Source organism: Marmota marmota, unplaced genomic scaffold (assembly GCF_001458135.2).
Source record: "Marmota marmota marmota unplaced genomic scaffold, marMar, whole genome shotgun sequence".
NCBI lineage: Eukaryota > Metazoa > Chordata > Mammalia > Rodentia > Sciuridae > Marmota > Marmota marmota.
This window is the reverse complement of record NW_026000139.1, coordinates 3,056,469-3,074,792: the sequence shown is the minus strand read 5'-3', so window position 1 is coordinate 3,074,792 and position 18,324 is coordinate 3,056,469. Positions and strand designations below refer to the sequence as shown.

The 18,324-nt window shown below is 60.3% G+C and overlaps 2 protein-coding genes across 2 annotated transcripts in view; one reads left to right on the top strand and one right to left on the bottom strand.

The window, feature by feature from the left end:
* Positions 1–1,194: 1,194 nt before the first annotated feature.
* Positions 1,195–15,223, top strand: Ddx54 (DEAD-box helicase 54). The gene is made up of 19 exons (XM_015505141.2): positions 1,195–1,462; positions 3,367–3,437; positions 3,906–4,094; positions 4,210–4,259; positions 5,672–5,713; positions 5,813–5,908; positions 6,546–6,667; positions 6,744–6,805; positions 6,907–7,038; positions 8,011–8,221; positions 9,098–9,232; positions 9,583–9,813; positions 9,896–9,969; positions 10,614–10,826; positions 11,960–12,102; positions 12,187–12,300; positions 12,794–12,898; positions 13,227–13,339; positions 14,646–15,223. Exons 1-19 carry the CDS (start codon positions 1,210–1,212, stop codon positions 14,876–14,878), a joined length of 2,589 nt encoding a protein of 862 aa, XP_015360627.2. The 5' UTR covers positions 1,195–1,209; the 3' UTR covers positions 14,879–15,223.
* The window catches only part of Cfap73 (cilia and flagella associated protein 73), a 7,468-nt gene continuing 4,329 nt past the window's right edge, over positions 15,186–18,324 (bottom strand). The window contains exons 5-9 of the mRNA XM_048785671.1: positions 18,263–18,316; positions 17,547–17,768; positions 17,144–17,302; positions 15,770–15,858; positions 15,186–15,679 (exon numbers count right to left, since the gene is read on the bottom strand). Of these exons, the coding sequence (XP_048641628.1) occupies positions 15,775–15,858; positions 17,144–17,302; positions 17,547–17,768; positions 18,263–18,316 (519 nt within the window). The 3' untranslated portion in view covers positions 15,186–15,679; positions 15,770–15,774. The remainder of the gene's footprint in view (positions 15,680–15,769; positions 15,859–17,143; positions 17,303–17,546; positions 17,769–18,262; positions 18,317–18,324) is intronic.

The window sequence follows — 18,324 nt, the reverse complement described above, 5'->3', positions numbered from 1 at the left end:
AGCCCCGCTCCTTTGGCGCCCGGGCCTTCGGGCCTTGCTGCCGGCCGTGGGTCGCGCGCTCCTCATTGGCTATCTCGGCTCAGGGGGCGGATCCCCATTCCCAGCCGTCCAATGAAAAGTGAGGGTGCGGAAGGTCTGGCAAAGTTTGGGACGGTCTTGGGAAATTGAATTAAGGGGATGCCAGGCCCGAGTAGCTTGAGACAGTGACGCCTCCAGGCCTCTGGGAAACTAAAAACAAGCTCATCTCGTGTTTGTTGACCATTTATTATGTCTCAGGCCCCGAGCTGAGAGCTATACGAGCCTCACCCCCGCCTATGGCTAACTATTGGAATCCCCATTTTCCCTAGGAGGAAACTGAGGCCTCCAAAGGTTAAAAAACTTGACTAGGATCACACAGCTAGAGTGAGCGCAGCCCGCACTCAAACTCGGGGTGATCTGGCTCTAAGGCCTGTGGCATTCCACTACCGAGTGCCAAATGAATGCAAATGAGTGTGGACACCAAGCTGCCAGAAGAGCTGCAGCCCGTTGCTCTCCACAGTCCGGTGCCCAGCTGTGCCTGGCACGGAGTAGGCCCCGAGTATGGTGATGAATAAATGGGCATTTATATGAAGTGAAAAGACTGCACCCCACGTAGGGCTGGGATAAGACCTCATTCCATTTTCCCAGCCCGGCCAGCGCCTGGCACTAAGTAGGTGCTCCAGTGGGTGCCAAGAAATTACTAGAGGCAGTGAGGATGCAGGCAGCATAGGTGGTGAGTGAGGAGGAGGAGTCAGACTGTGTTGTGGCACCAGGGGTTTTGCTGTGGCCCAGCCCTGCACCACTTGTGGGATGCAGGAGAAGTTGCTTAACCTCTCTGTGCCCCTACTGTGTGGAAGGCAGGTGATTATATGTGCTCCAAAAATTATTGAAAAGATAACTACACCGTGTCCATACATGCCACTCATGCAGTCAGTGTAGCAGGCGCTTGTGGTTCCGGATATCTTGCTCACCTTTTCATGACAAACTATCCCTGTTAAGGGCCATGTGACAAATCTTAGGCTTTTTGGGACTGTATGAGGTCCTGGTTTTCTTTGACCTTTTTTTTTTTTTTTTTTTTTAATGCAATCCTTTAAGATGTGAAAAACATTCTTAGCTCACAGTCTGTACAAGACAGGAACAGAGTTGGAATTGGGCCCCAGGCAGGGTGTCTGCAGAGCACACTGGGCACCCATGCTGTGTCCTGGCTCAGCTGAGAAATTGATGGAGCTGGAGAGACAGGCCGTGGGCAGCCCCCCCTGCCTCTGGGGTCTGACTGCTTGGAGTGATTGTGCCTGGTCTGTTCTCTTCTCCCAGCTGGGGCCTGGCAGGCCCCTGCCCACCTTTCCCACCTCAGAGTGCACCTCAGATGTGGAACCAGACACCCGGGAGATGGTGCGAGCCCAGAACAAGAAGAAGAAGAAGTCTGGAGGCTTCCAGTCCATGGGTGGGTGCGACCCCGGAGCATCCAGGGCTTCGGGGAGCAGCAGCAGCAGGTTTCTGCCCTCTGCACTGAGCTGCAGGGTCTGCTCTTGGCCCAACACTGTGCCAGGGGTTAGGTGGACTAGCACAGCAGACCTGGAGACCAAGGCCTTCAGGGTCTTCTGGGGACAACAGGCCTGAAGCAAGGAGAAAGCATGCAGAACAAGCCCCAGAAACAGTGACACGGTGCAGGCACAGCTAGACAGCAGAGGGTTTGCTGTGTGACAGCATGGCATGGCAGGGGGGCAGAGGTGGGGAAGGTGGCGGAGCACCTGTAGCAGAAACAAAGCTGAACTCTTCTATACCTGAAAACCTTCAGCTGCTGGGGCAAGGATGTGACATCAAGATCAATATGTTCATAATCCAGCCAGGTGCAGTGGCACACACCTATAAGTCCCAGTTCAGGAGACCGAGGAGGCAGGAGGATCGCAGACTCAAAGCCAGCCTCAGCGACTTAGCGAGACCCTGTCTCAGAGTAAGGGATAAAAAGGGTGAGGGCTGGGGCTCAGTGGTAGAGCGCTTGCCTGGCACGCTTGAGACACTGAGTTCGATCCCCAGCACCACATTAAAAAAAAAAAAAAACCCTCAATAAATAAACAAAATAAAGATATAAAAAAGGGGGTGGCTTAACAAGGCTCTAGCAACTCAGCAAGGCCCTCTTTCTAAATAAAATACAAAAAAGGCCGGGGTGTGGCTCAGTGGTTGAGTGTCCCTGGGTTCAATCCCTGGTATGGGAAAAAAATCATAACCATATATATATGTAATATTATATATAAAAAACCTTAAGAAAGGACAACTTTCCAAGTGTGACCTGAATCATGTAATTTGATTTCTTTTGGTTGGATACATGTATGCCAGAAAGCGCTAAAATAAATGCTCTGTCAGGAATAAATTCGCAAGCTATGGGACAAAGGGTCATCAGCCCTAGTGTACAAAGAACTTATGAATCAGTAAGAAAGCATCCTGAGGGAGAAGTGGGCGAAGAGAATGGATGGTCAGTTCACAAAGGCAGTCCACACCGCTGAGCTCAACAACAATGTGCTAAATGTCATCAGTGACCAAAGGAGAGCCAAACAGGGTCTCGTGTGCCTTTCTGAATCCCAAAGATGAAAGACTGGACCCAAGCTGCTGGAACTGTGCTCTCGAATCTCAAGGGCGCCAGCTCCCCCAGCCAACACCCTACTGGGCTCCAAACCTCCTCTCCAGCACTTGAGCTTCACTTCTCAACACCCGCGCTGCGCCTGTCCTGGGCCCTTGTCCCTTAGCATCTTTTTTTTTTTTTTTAATTAGAATTTTGAATGAAAAATACAATACAGCGAGTGTCACATATCTGTCACCTAGCTTCAACTGACTTCAACACTTACCTCCTCACCAGCTTGGTGATTCTGAAGCAAACCCCACATCCTCTCAAGGTGTCGTGATCACGTCACACAGGCGCCTTTGGAGACCCTTGTCAGCTCTTGGCATTATGAGTGGGCTCACACCGGCATCCTCATGAGCTGTGTCCACTGCGGTTGGCAGGACCCCCCACATACACAATGAGGATTGAACCTGGTACCTGGGGGACTTCACCACTGAGCCACATCCCCAGCCCTTTTTTATTTTTTGAGTTAGGGTCTTGCTGGGTTGCTAAGGCTATTCTCAAACTTGCGATTCTCCTGCCTCTAGTCTCCCCAGCACCTGGGATTACAGGTGTGCATCCCCCGCAATGGCCAGACTTGCCTGTTAAGTCTCATTTACTCTTTAAGATTCTGCCTTACTGACGTCTTTTCCTGGGTATTTGTCTCTCCATGAAGCAGTCATCTGTCCTGTAGGTTGTTCTGTGCCCTCCGGGGCCGCTCCAGCCCTGACTGTCCCCGTCTCCTGCAGGCCTGAGCTACCCCGTGTTCAAAGGCATCATGAAGAAGGGCTACAAGGTGCCGACGCCCATCCAGAGGAAGGTAAGGGCTGGGAGGGGACACGTCGATTTGCCCTCCTCTCTGGCCTTGTGATGGCCACCCCTTGTCCCAGGTGTCACAAATCTTGCCCCCTGTTCTCAAGCTCACCCATTTCACAGATGGAGGTCGTTGGGCCAGCAGAGTAGAGGCTTGGCCCTGGGTCATGCCCCCTAGGACTGCCAAGCCTGCCAGGCCGCCCACAGGACCCGACATCACCGGGGTCATGGGCTTGTCCTCAGCTGTTAGCTCCTGGGAGACTTTCCTTGGGTCCTGAGGAGGCGGCCTAGGAGGAGGTGGAACCTAGCTCACCCTGAAGAAGGCTGCCCCTGGTCCCAGGAGGCAGGACGGGTGTCTGAAGGAATGCCATCAGGGCTGCGACAGGCCCTGCCCATCGCTGAGAGCCCCTCTTGAGCCCACTCCCCGCTGGATTGGGCGGGAACTGACCACCCCGCCACTCGCCTGTGTCTGCAGACCATCCCAGTGATCCTGGACGGCAAGGACGTGGTGGCCATGGCCCGGACCGGCAGCGGCAAGACGGCCTGCTTCCTGCTCCCCATGTTCGAGCGGCTCAAGGCCCGCAGCGCCCAGACCGGGGCCCGTGCCCTCATCCTCTCGCCCACCCGGGAGCTGGCCCTGCAGACCATGAAGTTCACTAAGGAGGTGCGTTGGGGTGAGGTCTGCAGCTGGGGCTGACCTGGGTCCCCGGGGGCTGTGAGCGGGGCGGGTCCTCTGGTGTCACCCTCTCAAGCGATTTCTTTCCTTTCCCTCTCCACAGCTGGGCAAGTTCACTGGCCTCAAGACTGCCCTGATCCTGGGAGGGGACAAGTAAGGACCCTCTCACCCCATGCCCTGGTCCCCCTGCACCACAGTCACCAGTGTGCCCACATGCCCCTGTGCACCAGGACGTTGGATTGACCAAGCCCCTGCTGCTCAGCCTGATGGCAGCTTCTCTCCATGTTCAGACCAACTCACACGCGCAGGCGAACGGAGGGTGCTGGAAGGGTGGCCCACGGCACGCAGCTCAGGCGGGTCCTGAGGTTCCCGAGCGGCGGCTCCTGGCTCCCAGGGTCAACCAGGCCTGGGTGGTGTGGGTGCCATGCTGAGGGTCGATTCAAAGTAGCATGTGAAAAATGAAGGCCTGACCCAGGCGAGTGCGAGAGGTACGCCTGTCATCCCAGCAGCTGGGAAGGCTGAGGCCGGAGGATCGCGAGTTCAGAGTGAAACCCTGTAATACCAAATAGGGCTGGGGACATGGGCAGTGATTGGGTGTCCCCAAGTTTAATCTCCGGTACCCAAAGGAAAAATGGAGGCCTGGGAGCAGCGGCTCACTGCCAGGTGTGTCATTCCTTGGGTGCTGCCTCCCCCAGGGAGAAGGTGCCCCACCTGTTCACAGACGGCCGGCTGCGGAGGTGAAGGGCCCAGGGCCTCGAGGAGATTCTGCAGTAGAGCTGGGCTCGGTCCATCCTCCCGCCTCTGTGCAGTGTCTCCTCCAGGCAGCCCCTGCGTTCTGCCCTCCGGAAGCCGCTATTATGGTGGCTCTCAAGTCTGAGTTTCCCTTCAGTGAAATTTAATTTAATTTAATTTTGTTTTGGTACCAGAGATTGGACGCAGGGGTTCTTAACCATTGAGCTACATTCCAGCCTTCTTTGTTCTGTGTTTAGAGACAGGGCCTCCTCTCTAAGTTTCTGAGGCTGGCTTTGAACTCGAGATCCTTCCCCCTCAGCCCCCTGAGCTGCAGGGATGACGGCGAGTCCACGGCACCACATAGGGTTTTCTCTCTCTTGTCTGTGACTGTGGGAAGGCCCAGCCTTCCTAAGCTGTGCCTGTCCCAGGATCCTGGCTCCTTTAGGTGCCCCATGAATACTGTAGAGGAGGACTAACTTGAGATTCATGCCCCAGGGGCAGGCACGGTCGGGCACCTGGGTTCTGGTTGAAGTGGCAGTGCCTGGGTTAGCTGCTGGGCAGCACCGTGGGTTAGAAGCAGCCCCGGACTGTCTCGAGTCGCGGTGGGGAAAAGGCGGATTCTGAAGGCGAGCCTGTATTTTCGGGAGCTGTTTGTACATCCTAGCTGGTACCTTTGGTCTGGGCCGTGCCTTTGCCCAGCGTCTCAGTGGTAGCCTTTCCCCAGTTGCAAGTCTAGGATCTGTGTCCCTGGAAAAGGGTGTGGGGACTCGCTGGGCGTTTGGTTACGGGAAAGGGCAGAGACTCTTCTGTCAACCGGACTCTCTTCTCCCCAGAATGGAAGACCAATTCGCAGCCCTGCACGAAAATCCTGACATGTGAGTTGGTAGACCCGGGCTGATGCCAGTGGCTGGTGGATGGCAGGGGACTGTGGTGGTGCCGTGACTGGGGTGACCTTGCCTGTGCACCCCTTCCAGAATCATCGCCACCCCCGGGCGGTTGGTGCACGTGGCTGTGGAGATGAGCCTGAAGCTGCAGAGCGTGGAGTATGTGGTTTTCGATGAAGCCGACAGGTGAGGCTGCGGCTGCCCCCAGCTAGGAAGGAGAGGGTGCAGGGCTGGCCGGCCAGGGGGAGGGCTCTGTCCAGAGAGACCTGCGTGGCCACGGTCTCCAGACATGGGCTGCAGATCACAGGACGTGCCGGAGCTCATCTGGGGCACCTTGGACCAATATTTTTTAGTTTAACATTTTAAGAATATTAAAAAGAATAATTAAGGTCTAGCACGTGTTTTCAAAGAGATCAAAAATAGCAAAAGAGTCGAGAGCACGGACTTGAGCCAGAAAGGGGGGACCCAACCCCACTGTTTCTTCAGCTTTGCGAACTTGGTCAAATCATGGGTGACCCTGGGCCGAGGCTGCCTCAGGAGGGAAGAACAGCACACCCAGGGTGCCCTGGGGAGGAAAGGTGGAGATTTATGGGTACCGACCCCTGCGCGGGGCTCAGGACACGGGCAACAGGGTGAGAATTTCAAGGTCATTGTCACTTAGGCTGAAGTTGTGCCTTAAGGAAAGGGCAAGTTGAGTTAAACATGAGAGTTGGATGCCAGCATAGGTGGGGAGGCTGTGGCCGTGAGGGTGGCCATGAGGGTGGCGTGTTGGCTGGGAGCTCCAGGTGGACCCCCCCAGCGCCCTGCGCCCTCCCCCCTCCAGGCTCTTTGAAATGGGGTTTGCGGAGCAGCTGCAGGAGATCATCGGCCGCCTCCCCGGGGGCCATCAGACGGTGCTGTTCTCTGCCACGCTGCCTAAGCTGCTGGTGGAGTTTGCCCGGGCAGGTGAGTGGCAGGGTGACTCGGGGGGAGGTTGTTTGTCCCGGCCCTCGGTGACCCCGTCTCCCCTGTGCCCCCACAGGCCTCACGGAGCCCGTGCTCATCCGGCTGGACGTGGACGCCAAGCTGAACGAGCAGCTCAAGGTGAGGCCACAGCGGGCCCCTTTCTCAGGCCCGTGGCTGGGGGGGAGGGACCTTGCAGGCCCCTGGCCAGCCAAGAGCCCACCAGCTCCCTCTCCCCGCAGACCTCCTTCCTCCTGGTGCGCGAGGATACCAAGGCCGCGGTGCTGCTGCACCTGCTGCGCAACGTGGTGCGGCCCCAGGACCAGACGGTAGTGTTCGTGGCCACCAAGCACCACGCCGAGTACCTCACGGAGGTGAGTGGGCCTGGTGTGCCCTGGGGTGGGGAAGGGAGCAGTGCCATCTTCCTCCTGAGCCTGGACCTGCTCTTCTCAGTGTGGCCACCAGAGGGCGCAGGGCCGGCGCTGCAGGGAGGGCAGGGCTCTCCCTTCCCTGAGCAGATCCTGAGCACACAGAAAGTCTATGTGGTCGCTCCGGGTCCTGGCGGCCTGGGCACAGCTGTTCACAGCCCCTGGCCCGGCTCCATCCATCTGCTTTCCCCTCCGTCAAGGCTGCTGTGAGCCATCTCCCGGCCATCCCGTCACTCTGTAGCCGGGTATCAGCCTGCAGTGCGTTGGGCACAGTTCACACCCATGGGGGTGCGGAGTGCCCTGGGAGTACAGGCAGTTCCGTGGCTTGTGTCAAACGTGGGTACCAGCGTGACCCTGTCGATGGAGTCCCAGTCGCCCAGGCGGCCGCGGGCCCTGCCCAGCCCCTCACTGCCTCCCGCCCCTCAGCACATCTGGCCCTGTTGTCCCAGGACGCGGCTCCTGATCCCCTCGCTCAGCCTCCCCTGTGCAGCTGGGGTCATCCGTGCGTGAGGCCAACAGCAGTTCTTAGAGAACAGTGACGGTCACCTGCCTGCTGGGTTCCGGGCTCTTCTGCACATAGTGCCATGGGCTCAGTCCTCAGAACAGGGCCTCCGTGAGCAACGCGGCTTTCCCCTCAGCCCAGGGCAGGGAGGCCCAGAGAGGGTCAGCCCAGGCTGTCCCGGTCAGTGCTGGCTGCCTCCAGAGGGAGCACTCTGCGCCCGCCACCTGGGCAGGGGCCGGCCAGAAGTGATACTGGTGAGGGTTCCAAGTTGGGGTCACTGAGCAGAGCCAGGCTTCAAGCCGGGGGTGCCAGGCTGTGGGCCGGCGGGGCTGGCCTCTGCACATGGCGCCCTGCCCGGCCCCCGGCCCAGAGCCTCCTTCACCTCCCTCACCTCTCTCCTGCCCTCCTCCGAGCAGCTGCTGACGGCCCAGCGGGTCAGCTGTGCCCACATCTACAGCGCCCTGGACCAGACGGCCCGCAAGATCAACCTGGCCAGGTTCACACACGGCAAGTGCTCTGCCCTCATCGTGACCGACCTGGCAGCCCGGGGCCTGGACATCCCGCTGCTGGACAACGTCATCAACTACAGCTTCCCCGCCAAGGGCAAGCTCTTCCTGCACCGCGTGGGTGAGCAGCAAGGCACCAGGCCTGCTGGGAGCCGGGGCGTGGGGATGCAGCCGGGCAGGTCCTGCTGGGCAGCGCGGCTCTGCTTCTGCAGAGGCCACTCGCCCTATCCTGGGCTGTGTCTTTCTCTTGCTGTGGCACTTGACAGCATGGCCTTTCAGTCTCCTCGAGGTCCCCTCCCTGAGACTCCATGTCCTTGGCTACCCCAGGGGCCGTCTCTACCCGTCTGTCCTACACAGGTCCTTCCCGCTCTGTTGGGCCGGGATCCGGGCTGCCTCCTCTCGGCCCTGCCTGGCACCTGCTCCGTTAACCTTTCCCCAGGGCTTTGCTCTACCCCGGCCCCGCCTTACCTCTTTGTCACAAAAGTCATAGCGTGTCCGTGTGCTTGGGTCGCCGTTACAGAGCACCAGCTGTCCCCTGGGATGGAGGGCCCACCCTTCTTGCACGGCCTTGTTTTGAGTAGTTAGAGCAGCAGTGCCACTGTGTCCCGTGGAGGCCACATTTGGGGCACTGGCCATAGGGACTTCAGCATGGCTGGGGACACAGTCCAGTCCCCACTCACGGTGGGAAGCTGACGGGCGCCATGTCCCTTGTGTGCTGCTTGGCCTGTATGGGTGATGGTGCCTTCACAGGTGGGGAGACGGAGGCCAGGGGGGTGACTAGCTGGCCAGGTGGCAGCCGGGTGGCAAAGTGGGCATGGAACCCTGTAGTCCTTTCAGAGACCCCCCCATCACTGTTCCTATTGCTCTCTGGTGACAAAGCTGTCACCGTATCCTTTCCTCCGTCCCCATAGAATATTTGTAACACACTTCACCCTTTTAGCCACTGCGAGTGCCCAGCCCAGTGGCTGTCATGCTTGAACTACCATCTCCTCCTCAGGCCGTGTGGCCCGCGCTGGCCGAAGTGGCACAGCCTACTCCCTGGTGGCCCCAGACGAGGTTCCCTACCTGCTGGACCTGCACCTGTTCCTGGGCCGCTCCCTGGCCCTGGCACCACCCCACCAGGAGCCTTCAGGTGAGGGGAGGCCGGGGCAGCACGGAGGGTCCGTGGTCCATGGTGCATGTAGGTGGGCGCCCTGTGCTGGCCTTGGGAGGCGGCAGGCTGGATCTGACCCCAGGAGAGGACCGCACCCGCCCCCCAGTGCTGGCAGGGCCACGGTCGGTGCGTCAGTAATGGCGGTCGCTCTGCTGGGACTTCATGTACACGCACAGCAGCCGCCTCGCCCGTGCTGGCTCCTGTTCTGGCGCACTCAAGTCTGCTGTGGCAGCTGTTCTAACAGTGACTGCTCGAGGCCTGCGGGGGCGCACAGGGCCAGGGCAGGTGGGCCAGCAGCTTGCCCCTCAGTGCACCCTGTGGGTTGGCAGGTGCTGCGGGCACCGACGGCGTGCTGGGCAGGGTGCCGCAGAGTGTGGTGGACGACGAGGACTGCGGCCTGAGGAACACCCTGGAGGCGTCCCTGGAGCTGCGGAGCCTGGGCCGCGTGGCGGACAACGCCCAGCAGCAGTACGTGCGCTCGCGGCCAGCACCGTCGCCCGAGTCCATCAAGAGGGCCAAGGAGCTGGACGTGGCAGGGCTGGGCCTGCACCCCCTCTTCAGTGAGTCCCGCCCCGGAGGGGGGGGGCAGGTGGCAGCCCAGCCCAGCCCTGCAGCCCGGTCCTCACGCCCTCTCCCTGCTAGGCGCGCGCTTCGAGGAGGGGGAGCTGCAGCGGCTGAGGCTGGTGGACGGCATCAGGAGCTACCGCGCATGCTCGGTGAGTGAAGGGGGCAGGGCACACAGGTCCTGCCAGGACCGGGATAACAGGGTGCTGCTGGCCCCTGGGGGACCCTGCGGCAGGGTCCATCTGCGCTTGGGGTTTCCCAGCCCTCAGCCCTGGCTCGTCGGCTCCCAGAGACGCCCTCAGTCCGGACCCTGCTGGGCCACTGCAGGCCCTGTGGGGCAGCTGCGTCCCCCACCTCCAGAGGTGACTGAGGCTCACAGTGGGAGTGATGGGCCCTCGGCCTGCTCGGGCCTGGATGCTCGCCTTCCCCAGCCCGCCTCCCTTCCTCCCCCTTGCTCTCCCTGGACACCCACCTTGTGTACCTGGAGTGGGGTGCACAAAAGCAGGGAAGGTCTCAGGCAGCCTGCCAGCCAGCAGCACACAGAGCTGCAGAGTGCCCATGGGGCGCACCGACTTGGGGTCTAGATGGACTGGGGTTGACAGCCAAGCTCTGGCTTTCCCTAGCTGTGTGACCTGGGGCAAGTTACTCACCTGCTCTGGGCCTCCTCTCTCACTGTGAAATGCAGTTAACCAGGGTGCCTATCTAGCCACCGGGAGGGATGTCCACAGAGGGCTCACCCAGCTGGCGAGAGTGGGCAGGGGGCCCATAGGCAACCAACTTGGTGTCCCCTGCACAGACCATCTTTGAGATCAATGCCTCCAGCCGGGACCTGAGTAGCCAGGTGATGCGTGCCAAGCGGCAAAAGGACCGCAAAGCCATCGCCAGCTTCCAGCAGGGACGAAAGGAGCGACAGGAGCGTCAGAAAGGTCTGGCTGGCCCCTCCCAGCGCTGCCCTGCACCTCAGGAGCAGCCCGAGAAGGAAGAGGAGGTCGAGGGAGAGGATGTGGAGGTACCAGCGCGACCTGGGGCCCTGGAGCTGGGGCTGGGGGAGGGGTGGTTACGTCCCAGCAGCCCACAGAGCTATCCTTGGGGCTTTGGGCCCTCCTTGGGGAGGCACCCATCTCTGTCCTCCAAAGCCCGGGGCCCAGGCTCAGCGTCTGCAGAGCACAATCACTCGGGGGTCCGGGGTCAGACATGTCAGACCCAGCAGCGAGGCCTTGGGCCTCCCCGCCCGAGGGAGGACAGACCAGAGGGAGGGCGCCACTGCCCGGTTGGAGGAGTGGGAGGGCCCAGGGCTTGTGGTGAGCAGCCACCGCGCCTGCCCTAGCCCTGAGGCGCTGTGTGTGGGTCATCGTCCGTTCTAGGCTGAGGCTCAGGCAGGTTGGAAGGGGCAGAGGAGGGATGTGGGCAGCAGCCAGGTGACAGGAGCAGCATCAGATAGTGACCTCTGAAAGGCAGCTGGAGGATCGTGACGGGTCCTGAAGTGTCCCACTTGCCTGGCGGAAGGTCCCTGGATGGTGACAGCACCTGTCTGTCTCTCTGGTCCCGTTGGTGGAGGATTTGGTAGGCACGGGCATAGCTGAAGGCCCCAGTGAGTACTTGTGTGGAACAAGCCCTAGCGCAGAGACGCTAGGCCTTCGCCTCGGTCACACAGTTTGGGGGCCAAGCTGGGACTAGAATGAGAGTCTCAGAGTTGGCACCCTGCCTCCTCATCCATCCTGCCTCTGATGGCCAAGGCAGGGGTTATGCTGTGTGTGCAGATGGGGAAATGGGTCCCACGGGAGACGTGTTCACCAGCTAATGAATGGGAACGCCATGCTGGGCATGGTGGCCCACGACTGTAGGCCCAGCAGCTTGGGATGCTGAGGCAGGAGGATCAATTCAAAGCCAGCCTCAGTGACTTGGTGAGGTTCCCAGCGACTTAAGGAGACCCTGTCTCAAAAAAAAAATAAAAAGGGCTGGGGATGTGGCTCGGTGGTGAAGCACCTCTGCTTTCAATCCCCAGTACCCCAAAAATGGGAAAGCCAGATTTGTAAAGCCCCTGGAAGCTCTGGACCCTGAGCTCTGGCTGGGCAGTGGATGTGGAGAGCTGTAGTGGCTCCCCAGAAGCCACAGTTGTGACACTGGGCCTCCCGCCTACAGCATGTCTTCACAGAGGTCGTGGGCCAGAAGCGGCAGAGGCCAGTATCTCACGGAGGAGCCAAGAGACGGAGGGCGGAGGCCCAGCAGCAAGACCAGGAGTTCTACGTCCCCTATCGGCCCAAGGACTTTGACAGCGAGCGGGGGTGAGTGATCAGCTGGGTCTTGGGTGGGCACCGGGACCCTCTGGGCCATGTCATCCCCCCTTACCTTGCACACCCTCCCTTCAGGCTGAGTGTCGGTGGGATTGGGGGAGCCTTCGAGCAGCAGGTGGCTGGTGCCGTCCTGGACCTGATGGGGGACGAAGCGCAGAACCTGACCAGAGGCCAGCAGCAGCTCAAGTGGTGAGTGCAAGTGGGCGTGCCCACTGGGGGGGTGCTGTCTGCTGCAGCCCCCCTGTCTGTGCCCCATGAGGTCAGGATGGTGCCCCTTCCTTGCCTGCCCGCCGGTGATCTGGTCGCACACTGCAGGGTTCTTCTTGCCAGCTCTCCTGATAGGCTTATGACCAGTTTTGCTCATGAGGTCTCTCAGTGCCACTCTACCTGGGTCACAAGCCAGGACTTGTCGGTGGGGATTGGAACCTTCCAGGAGGACCCCAATCCCCACTTCAGTGCCGATGCCAGTCCTCTGACCCCCTAACCCCCTTTGAGACCTGGGCTGCCAGGGAAAGGTGAGGTGAGGTGGGCAGAGCACCTGCTAGGCTCTGGGCGTGGCGGCACTGCTTTCCTTTGATGGCCCAGGGCCCATGCAGGGACCCGGTGAGGGAACAGGCCCCACAGGGAACCTGGGCGTCCCAGGCCATCTCCCTCATGGCAGCCCCACTAATTCCTCTACCAGGGACCGGAAGAAGAAGCGGTTTGTGGGACAGTCAGGACAGGAGGACAAAAAGAAGATCAAGACCGAGAGCGGCCGCTACATCAGCAGCTCCTACAAGCGGGACCTGTATCCAGAGGGGCGGGGTGGGCTGCTTCCTTGGGGGCCTCCTGTGCCAGGGGCCTGTACCTGCTGGGGCGGGGCCAGGGGCGGGGCGGGGTGGGTTGCTTCCTTGGGGGCCTCCTGTGCCAAGGGCCTATACTTGCTGGGGGCGGGGCCAAGGGTGGGGAAGGGCCAGGGTAGGGGCTGCTTCCTGGAGGCCTCCTGTGCCAAGGACGTGTACCTGCTGGGGGCGGGGCCACATGGTTTTGCCGCCCCGGCTCCTATAAGCGGGACTTGTGTCCGCTGTAGTGGGCAGTAGGGTACCACGTGAAGTTTCCTTAACATGCCTTCCCAGCTACCAGAAGTGGAAACAGAAACAGAAAATTGATGATCGTGACTCAGAGGAGGAAGGGACATTTGATGGGCGAGGTCCAGCCCGAAGAGGTGGGAAGCGAGGGCGTGGCCAAGGTGAGTAGCAGGGCGAGGAAGGTGAGCAGAACAGGTATGGTCACGTTAGGGAAAAGCAGGCACAGAGAGGAGCCCCAGGTGGGCACTGCCAAGGCCTGGGAGCTCCCACTCACCAGCAAGACCCTGCCCCCAGGCTGGCTGATTGTGGGGCTCATAACCACTGCCCCTGTGAAGTCCTTCAGTGGACTTGACCTGGGCTCCCCCAGTCACTAGCACCCGCTGACAGGCACTGGAAGAGCTGTGCTGCTTGGTGCCTGTCCCTGATCCGCCCACCTCAGGGGGTGGTGCTGGGATGGCCATGGCACAACCATCTTGCCTGCACCAGCCTCAGCTGCTGGCGGTTGGACCTGGGGGAGCGAGTGCGGGGAGATTGTCTTGGACGCTGGCAGGACTGGGGTTCTCTCTGGCAACACTGTAGAGTTCTTTTTACAAGAGCTGACGGTCAGGAGGCCGCTTTGGTCCAGGGAGGAGGCGATGGCGGGAGGTTGGGAGATGTCCCTGGAAGTGAGGGCTGGCTAGTATACCCCTGGGCCACCTGGGCCTTGGTTGATTTGATCCACCTTAGATGGGATCAGAAGCCACTCGGTTTGCCAGAGTCTTTAGTGACCACAGACTCTGGCATGGACCGGCATGGAGCAGTCCCTGGGGCAGACCCCTGTGTGCAAGGCCCTGGGGCAGCCTTAGGAGCAGAGAGGCCACTGCCTGCCCTCCGACCCCACTCAGTCCTCCTCATGCTCTGAAGGGATTCATCTGCAGCTGGACCCTTCTAACCCTGCCCCCAAACACTGCGGGTTAGCCTACTGTTAGGGAGGTACAGGCTGTGTCCTAGACATGTCACACATGACCTGTGGGTCTAGGAGACAGTGCCTACTTTATAAGCAGGGAAACGAGGGCGAGGACAGGGACTGAGCATAGGCTGCCCGGCTGCCTGCCACCCTCCACCTGGATCCACCCCTGGGGAGAGGGGAACTTGGCACCATGTCCCAGGCTCCCTTGGGTGGACTTAGCCTCTACTTATCTCTGCAGCCCAGTGGGGCTGGCCGCTGCCTGCGCTCTGTGCCTGGGGCTGCCAGGGCCTGCCTGTCTCCTGGCCGGGTCACAGGCCCACTCCTCTGGTGTCCTCCTGCCAGTGCTGTCTCCTCTGTCCCCTCCTCCCTCTCTCCGGCTGCCTTTGACTCTCCTCTTTCCCTCTCCCTTCTCTCCTGGTTAAGTACCCACTGCATACCAGCCACTGGGGGCCACAGCATTGAGCAGGGCAGGGACGGGCAGGGAGGAGCCGCTCAGCCCCCGATTCATGTCCTGGCAGGTGCATCCCAGTCCCGCGCCCCGGGTGCCCCCATAGGCCACGTGCGCTCTGAGCTCAAGACCAAGCAGCAGATCCTGAAGCAGAGACGCCGGGCCCAGAAGATGCGCTTCTTGCAGCGCGGGGGCCTCAAGCAGCTCTCCGCTCGCAACCGCCGCCGGGTCCGGGAGCTGCAACAGGGCGCCTTTGGCCGCGGTGCCCCCTCCAGGAAGGGCAAGATGAGGAAGAGGATGTAAGGACCAGGACTCAGCCCGCAGCCTGGCCCCAATGTGGACTCGAGCAGTCATTTCCCATGCGCTACTGGGGGGCTGCCTGCAGGAGCTTGTGCCCTGTGGGAAGGAAGTGCCTCTGGCCACAGGGGCAGCCCCTGCCTCTACCAAGGGACACTGGAGTCAGGCCTTGGAGCCTGTGTAGGAGTTCGCCAGCAAAGTCAGGCAGGCAGGACCCAAGGTGGCAACTGAGTCACTGCTGCTGCTGCTGTGAGTTCTGGGTTCAGAGGTCATGGTCACATGGTCCCAGCCCCGAGTGCCTCAGGCTCAGTGATGGTTTTCAACATGATAAACCTTTATTGAGTACCTCTGCGCGACCTGAGTGTAGAGTCTTCTTGGGGAGACAAGGGGGAGACACAGGTCGTGCAGCTAATGTGGCAGTTGAGAGTGTTTGTGTATGCCCCATGTGATGCCACCTGGGTCCCCTGAGGTTGCTCTATTGGCTCAGAGGGGAGTCAGCTGCCTCTGTGGGCTCAGGATAGTCAAACTGGGGCCACAGGGCCAGCTGCTGCCCTCTGGCTATGAGAGGTCAGAGCCATCCTGCTTCTGTCCTGCTCAGAGCTCCTGTCACCCTGTTCAGGTTCTGAGAGTCAGGAGCCTCCAGCGGCTGCCCCTCAAGATGGCCCGTCCCTGGCAGAGTACAGAGCTGCAGGCCTCTGGGTAGGGGGTACCCCGCACGTTGCCCGAAGCCCCTTGCTGGTCCACCTTGATCATACCAGACACGCATCTAGACACTGCGGCCTGGGCAGGCACAGCTCCGTCTTCCTCCTGGGAAAACAGGTCAGGGTGGCCCGGAGCCTGTACTCCTAGGGAGTGTGGGGCCTCCTCCCAGGGCTGGGTCCCTCAGCTCCTGCTCACCTGGGTCAGGGCTGGGAGGTGGCGGCCACAGGCTCAGGCAGGCGATGTCTGGCCAGCATGGCAGAGAGGTCCAGGATGAAGAGCTTCACCTGGGGGACCGAGTGCAGCCACGGCACATCCCAGCCTTTAGTGGATGGCCAGCCTCCCCCCTCCCACAACACCTGGGAGGCTGCGAGGCAGGGGTGGGGGCCGGAGGCCCCAGTATGGGGCAGCAGCAAAGCCACCTGGTTCCCAGGGCTGTTCAGGGCAACTCCTCGCCAGACAGTCCACGTTCCCAGCTGTTGGTGTTCACTCCTCATGTCACCCTTTTTTAAAACCCATTATGTCCCAGTGTCCTGTGTATAGGACTGAAACCGAGCAACAAAGTTACCATAGAGGTGTTATTTATCACTCAGTTTATGTTTCCATGTGTGTCCGTGTCCCAGATGTGGGGTTCGTTGGGTGGGGCATACTCATTGGTTTGTGATCTGTTCATCTCCATAGGTGGGTGACCCTTCTTTATTGTAATTAATATTAACATAATACTAAGAATCCATAGATCCACTGTCATAGGTGTTGGTGGCCAGCTCACCACCCACCATCCCTGGGCTGCCCTCAGGTTTCTCACCTAAGTGAGCATCTGAGAAGGGAACCCTCCAGCAAAGATGGAAAAAACATAATGAAGTTGCCAGGTGTGGTGGTGCACACCTGTAACCCAGCAACTCTGGAGGCTGAGGCAGGAGGATGGGAAGTTTGAGATCTGGACAACTTATTGAGGCCCTATCTCGAATTTTGAAAAGGCCTAGGAATGTAGCTTGGTGGCAGAGCACTCGTCTAGTCTGTGCAAGGCCCTGTGTTCAGTGCCCAGTACTGCAAAAAGAAGAGGCCTTGTAGGCCATGTTGTGTGTCCTATGGCCTTTTCAACCTTGAGAAGCCAGGTGTGCTCCGTCCACAGGGACGTTTAGTGGCGCCACTGGGCGGAAAGGATGTATGGTGCCTGATCTGTGCTCAGGCTCCCTAAAGAGGCCGAGACCCCTGGTGCCAGGAGCAGACTGTCAGAGTGTACACTTTCTCAGACCTGTCACTGAGACTGGGCACAAACCTGGGGTGTCCAGCAGGCACCTGACACTCGGCACAAGATGCCCTGAGACCCAGGGGTATGGGGCTGTCTTCTGCACAGCAGGTCAAGGTCACCGTCAGAGCCGGGATGAAAGGCAGGGTGCTTGGGTGCTGATGGAGCCTACATCTGGGGCTAGCGCCAAGCTTAGCCAGAGAAGGTGTTGTGGTGGGAAGGTTTTGAGGTGAAGAGTGTTTCTGAAGAAGGACATGACATCACNGGGGGGGGGGGGGGGGGGGGGGGGGGGGGGGGGGGGGGGGGGGGGGTGGAAGCCTCACCTGCTCCAGCTGCCCCTCAGTGTCTTCAATGTCCAGGGCTGGTGGCTGCCTCAGGTGCTGGCACACTGTCTGGAACAGGTTGAGCGCTGACATCCTCGCGCGGCCCAGGAGCAGGGTCTTCTCGGCTGCGGTGTTCTGGATCTGAATCCACTTAGATTCCTGGAGACCATACACCCGCCGGGCTCCTGGTTAAGGCGGGAACGGGTCCTCCAAGGGCTGGGGCTTCCCCCATCCACCTGCACCAGACAGGTGCACCCTCGGAAGGGAGCTCGGCATGTCACATGCCCCCGCGGGCCAGCCCCTGGGGCCCCGTAGCGCACTCTCACGTCTGACACCCCCCTGTTAGCGCAGCCCGCCCCTCCGGAGTGCACGGTGGCGCCTGGCGCCTCCCGGCAGGCCGCACCCACTGCAGCGCGCGCTCCCGTGCAGACTCCAGTCGCTCCCGCAGCTCTGCTCGCCGCTGCGCCTGCGCGAGGAGCTCGTCCTGCTCGCTGTCCCGCAGCCGCTGGAGCTGCGCCCGCGTCGCCTCGAGCTCCGCCAGCCGCTCTCGCTCCGTGAGCCTCAGGGCCACCTGCGTGTCTGCCAGGGTGTCGAAACGAGCCACCAGCTCTGGGACCTCCTGGAACTGGGACCGGAGAGGGATTTCCTTGGCCCTACCCTCCGCGCCTGGGCCGCCAACGCTCCAGCGGCGCCTCGATTTGCTCAACTGTGAAAGGGGGGCGTCGCACCTCGCTGGCCCCAGGGTGTCAGACGTGAGCCCCACTCCACCTTCCGACCGCCACCATCAAGCCTCACTGCCTGGTTAACATTCGTTCCTGGGTTCATTCAATTAGTGATACCTGTTGATTATCCGGATTCTCCCCCACCTGCCACACACATTTGTCTAATTGTGTGACATCGGCTGAGTTGACTTTCTGTAAAATGGGGTTGACACTAACAGAACCCACTTTACTGACTGTGGGGATGATTCAGGAACAAAGCGTGCTGCCGGTATACAGTGAGTACTCAGTAAGTGATGGTTCCTGCATACAGTCAGCGCTCCATTAGTGCTCCGTCCATGCCAGGAGACTCTGTCGCTGCACGGTGGAGCTGGGCCCCCGGCTGCGCTCCCCAGCTCACCTCGGGCAGCTTTTCCAGCGTTCGCTCCAGCAGGCGCGCGCACGGCTCCAGCCTCTGCAGCC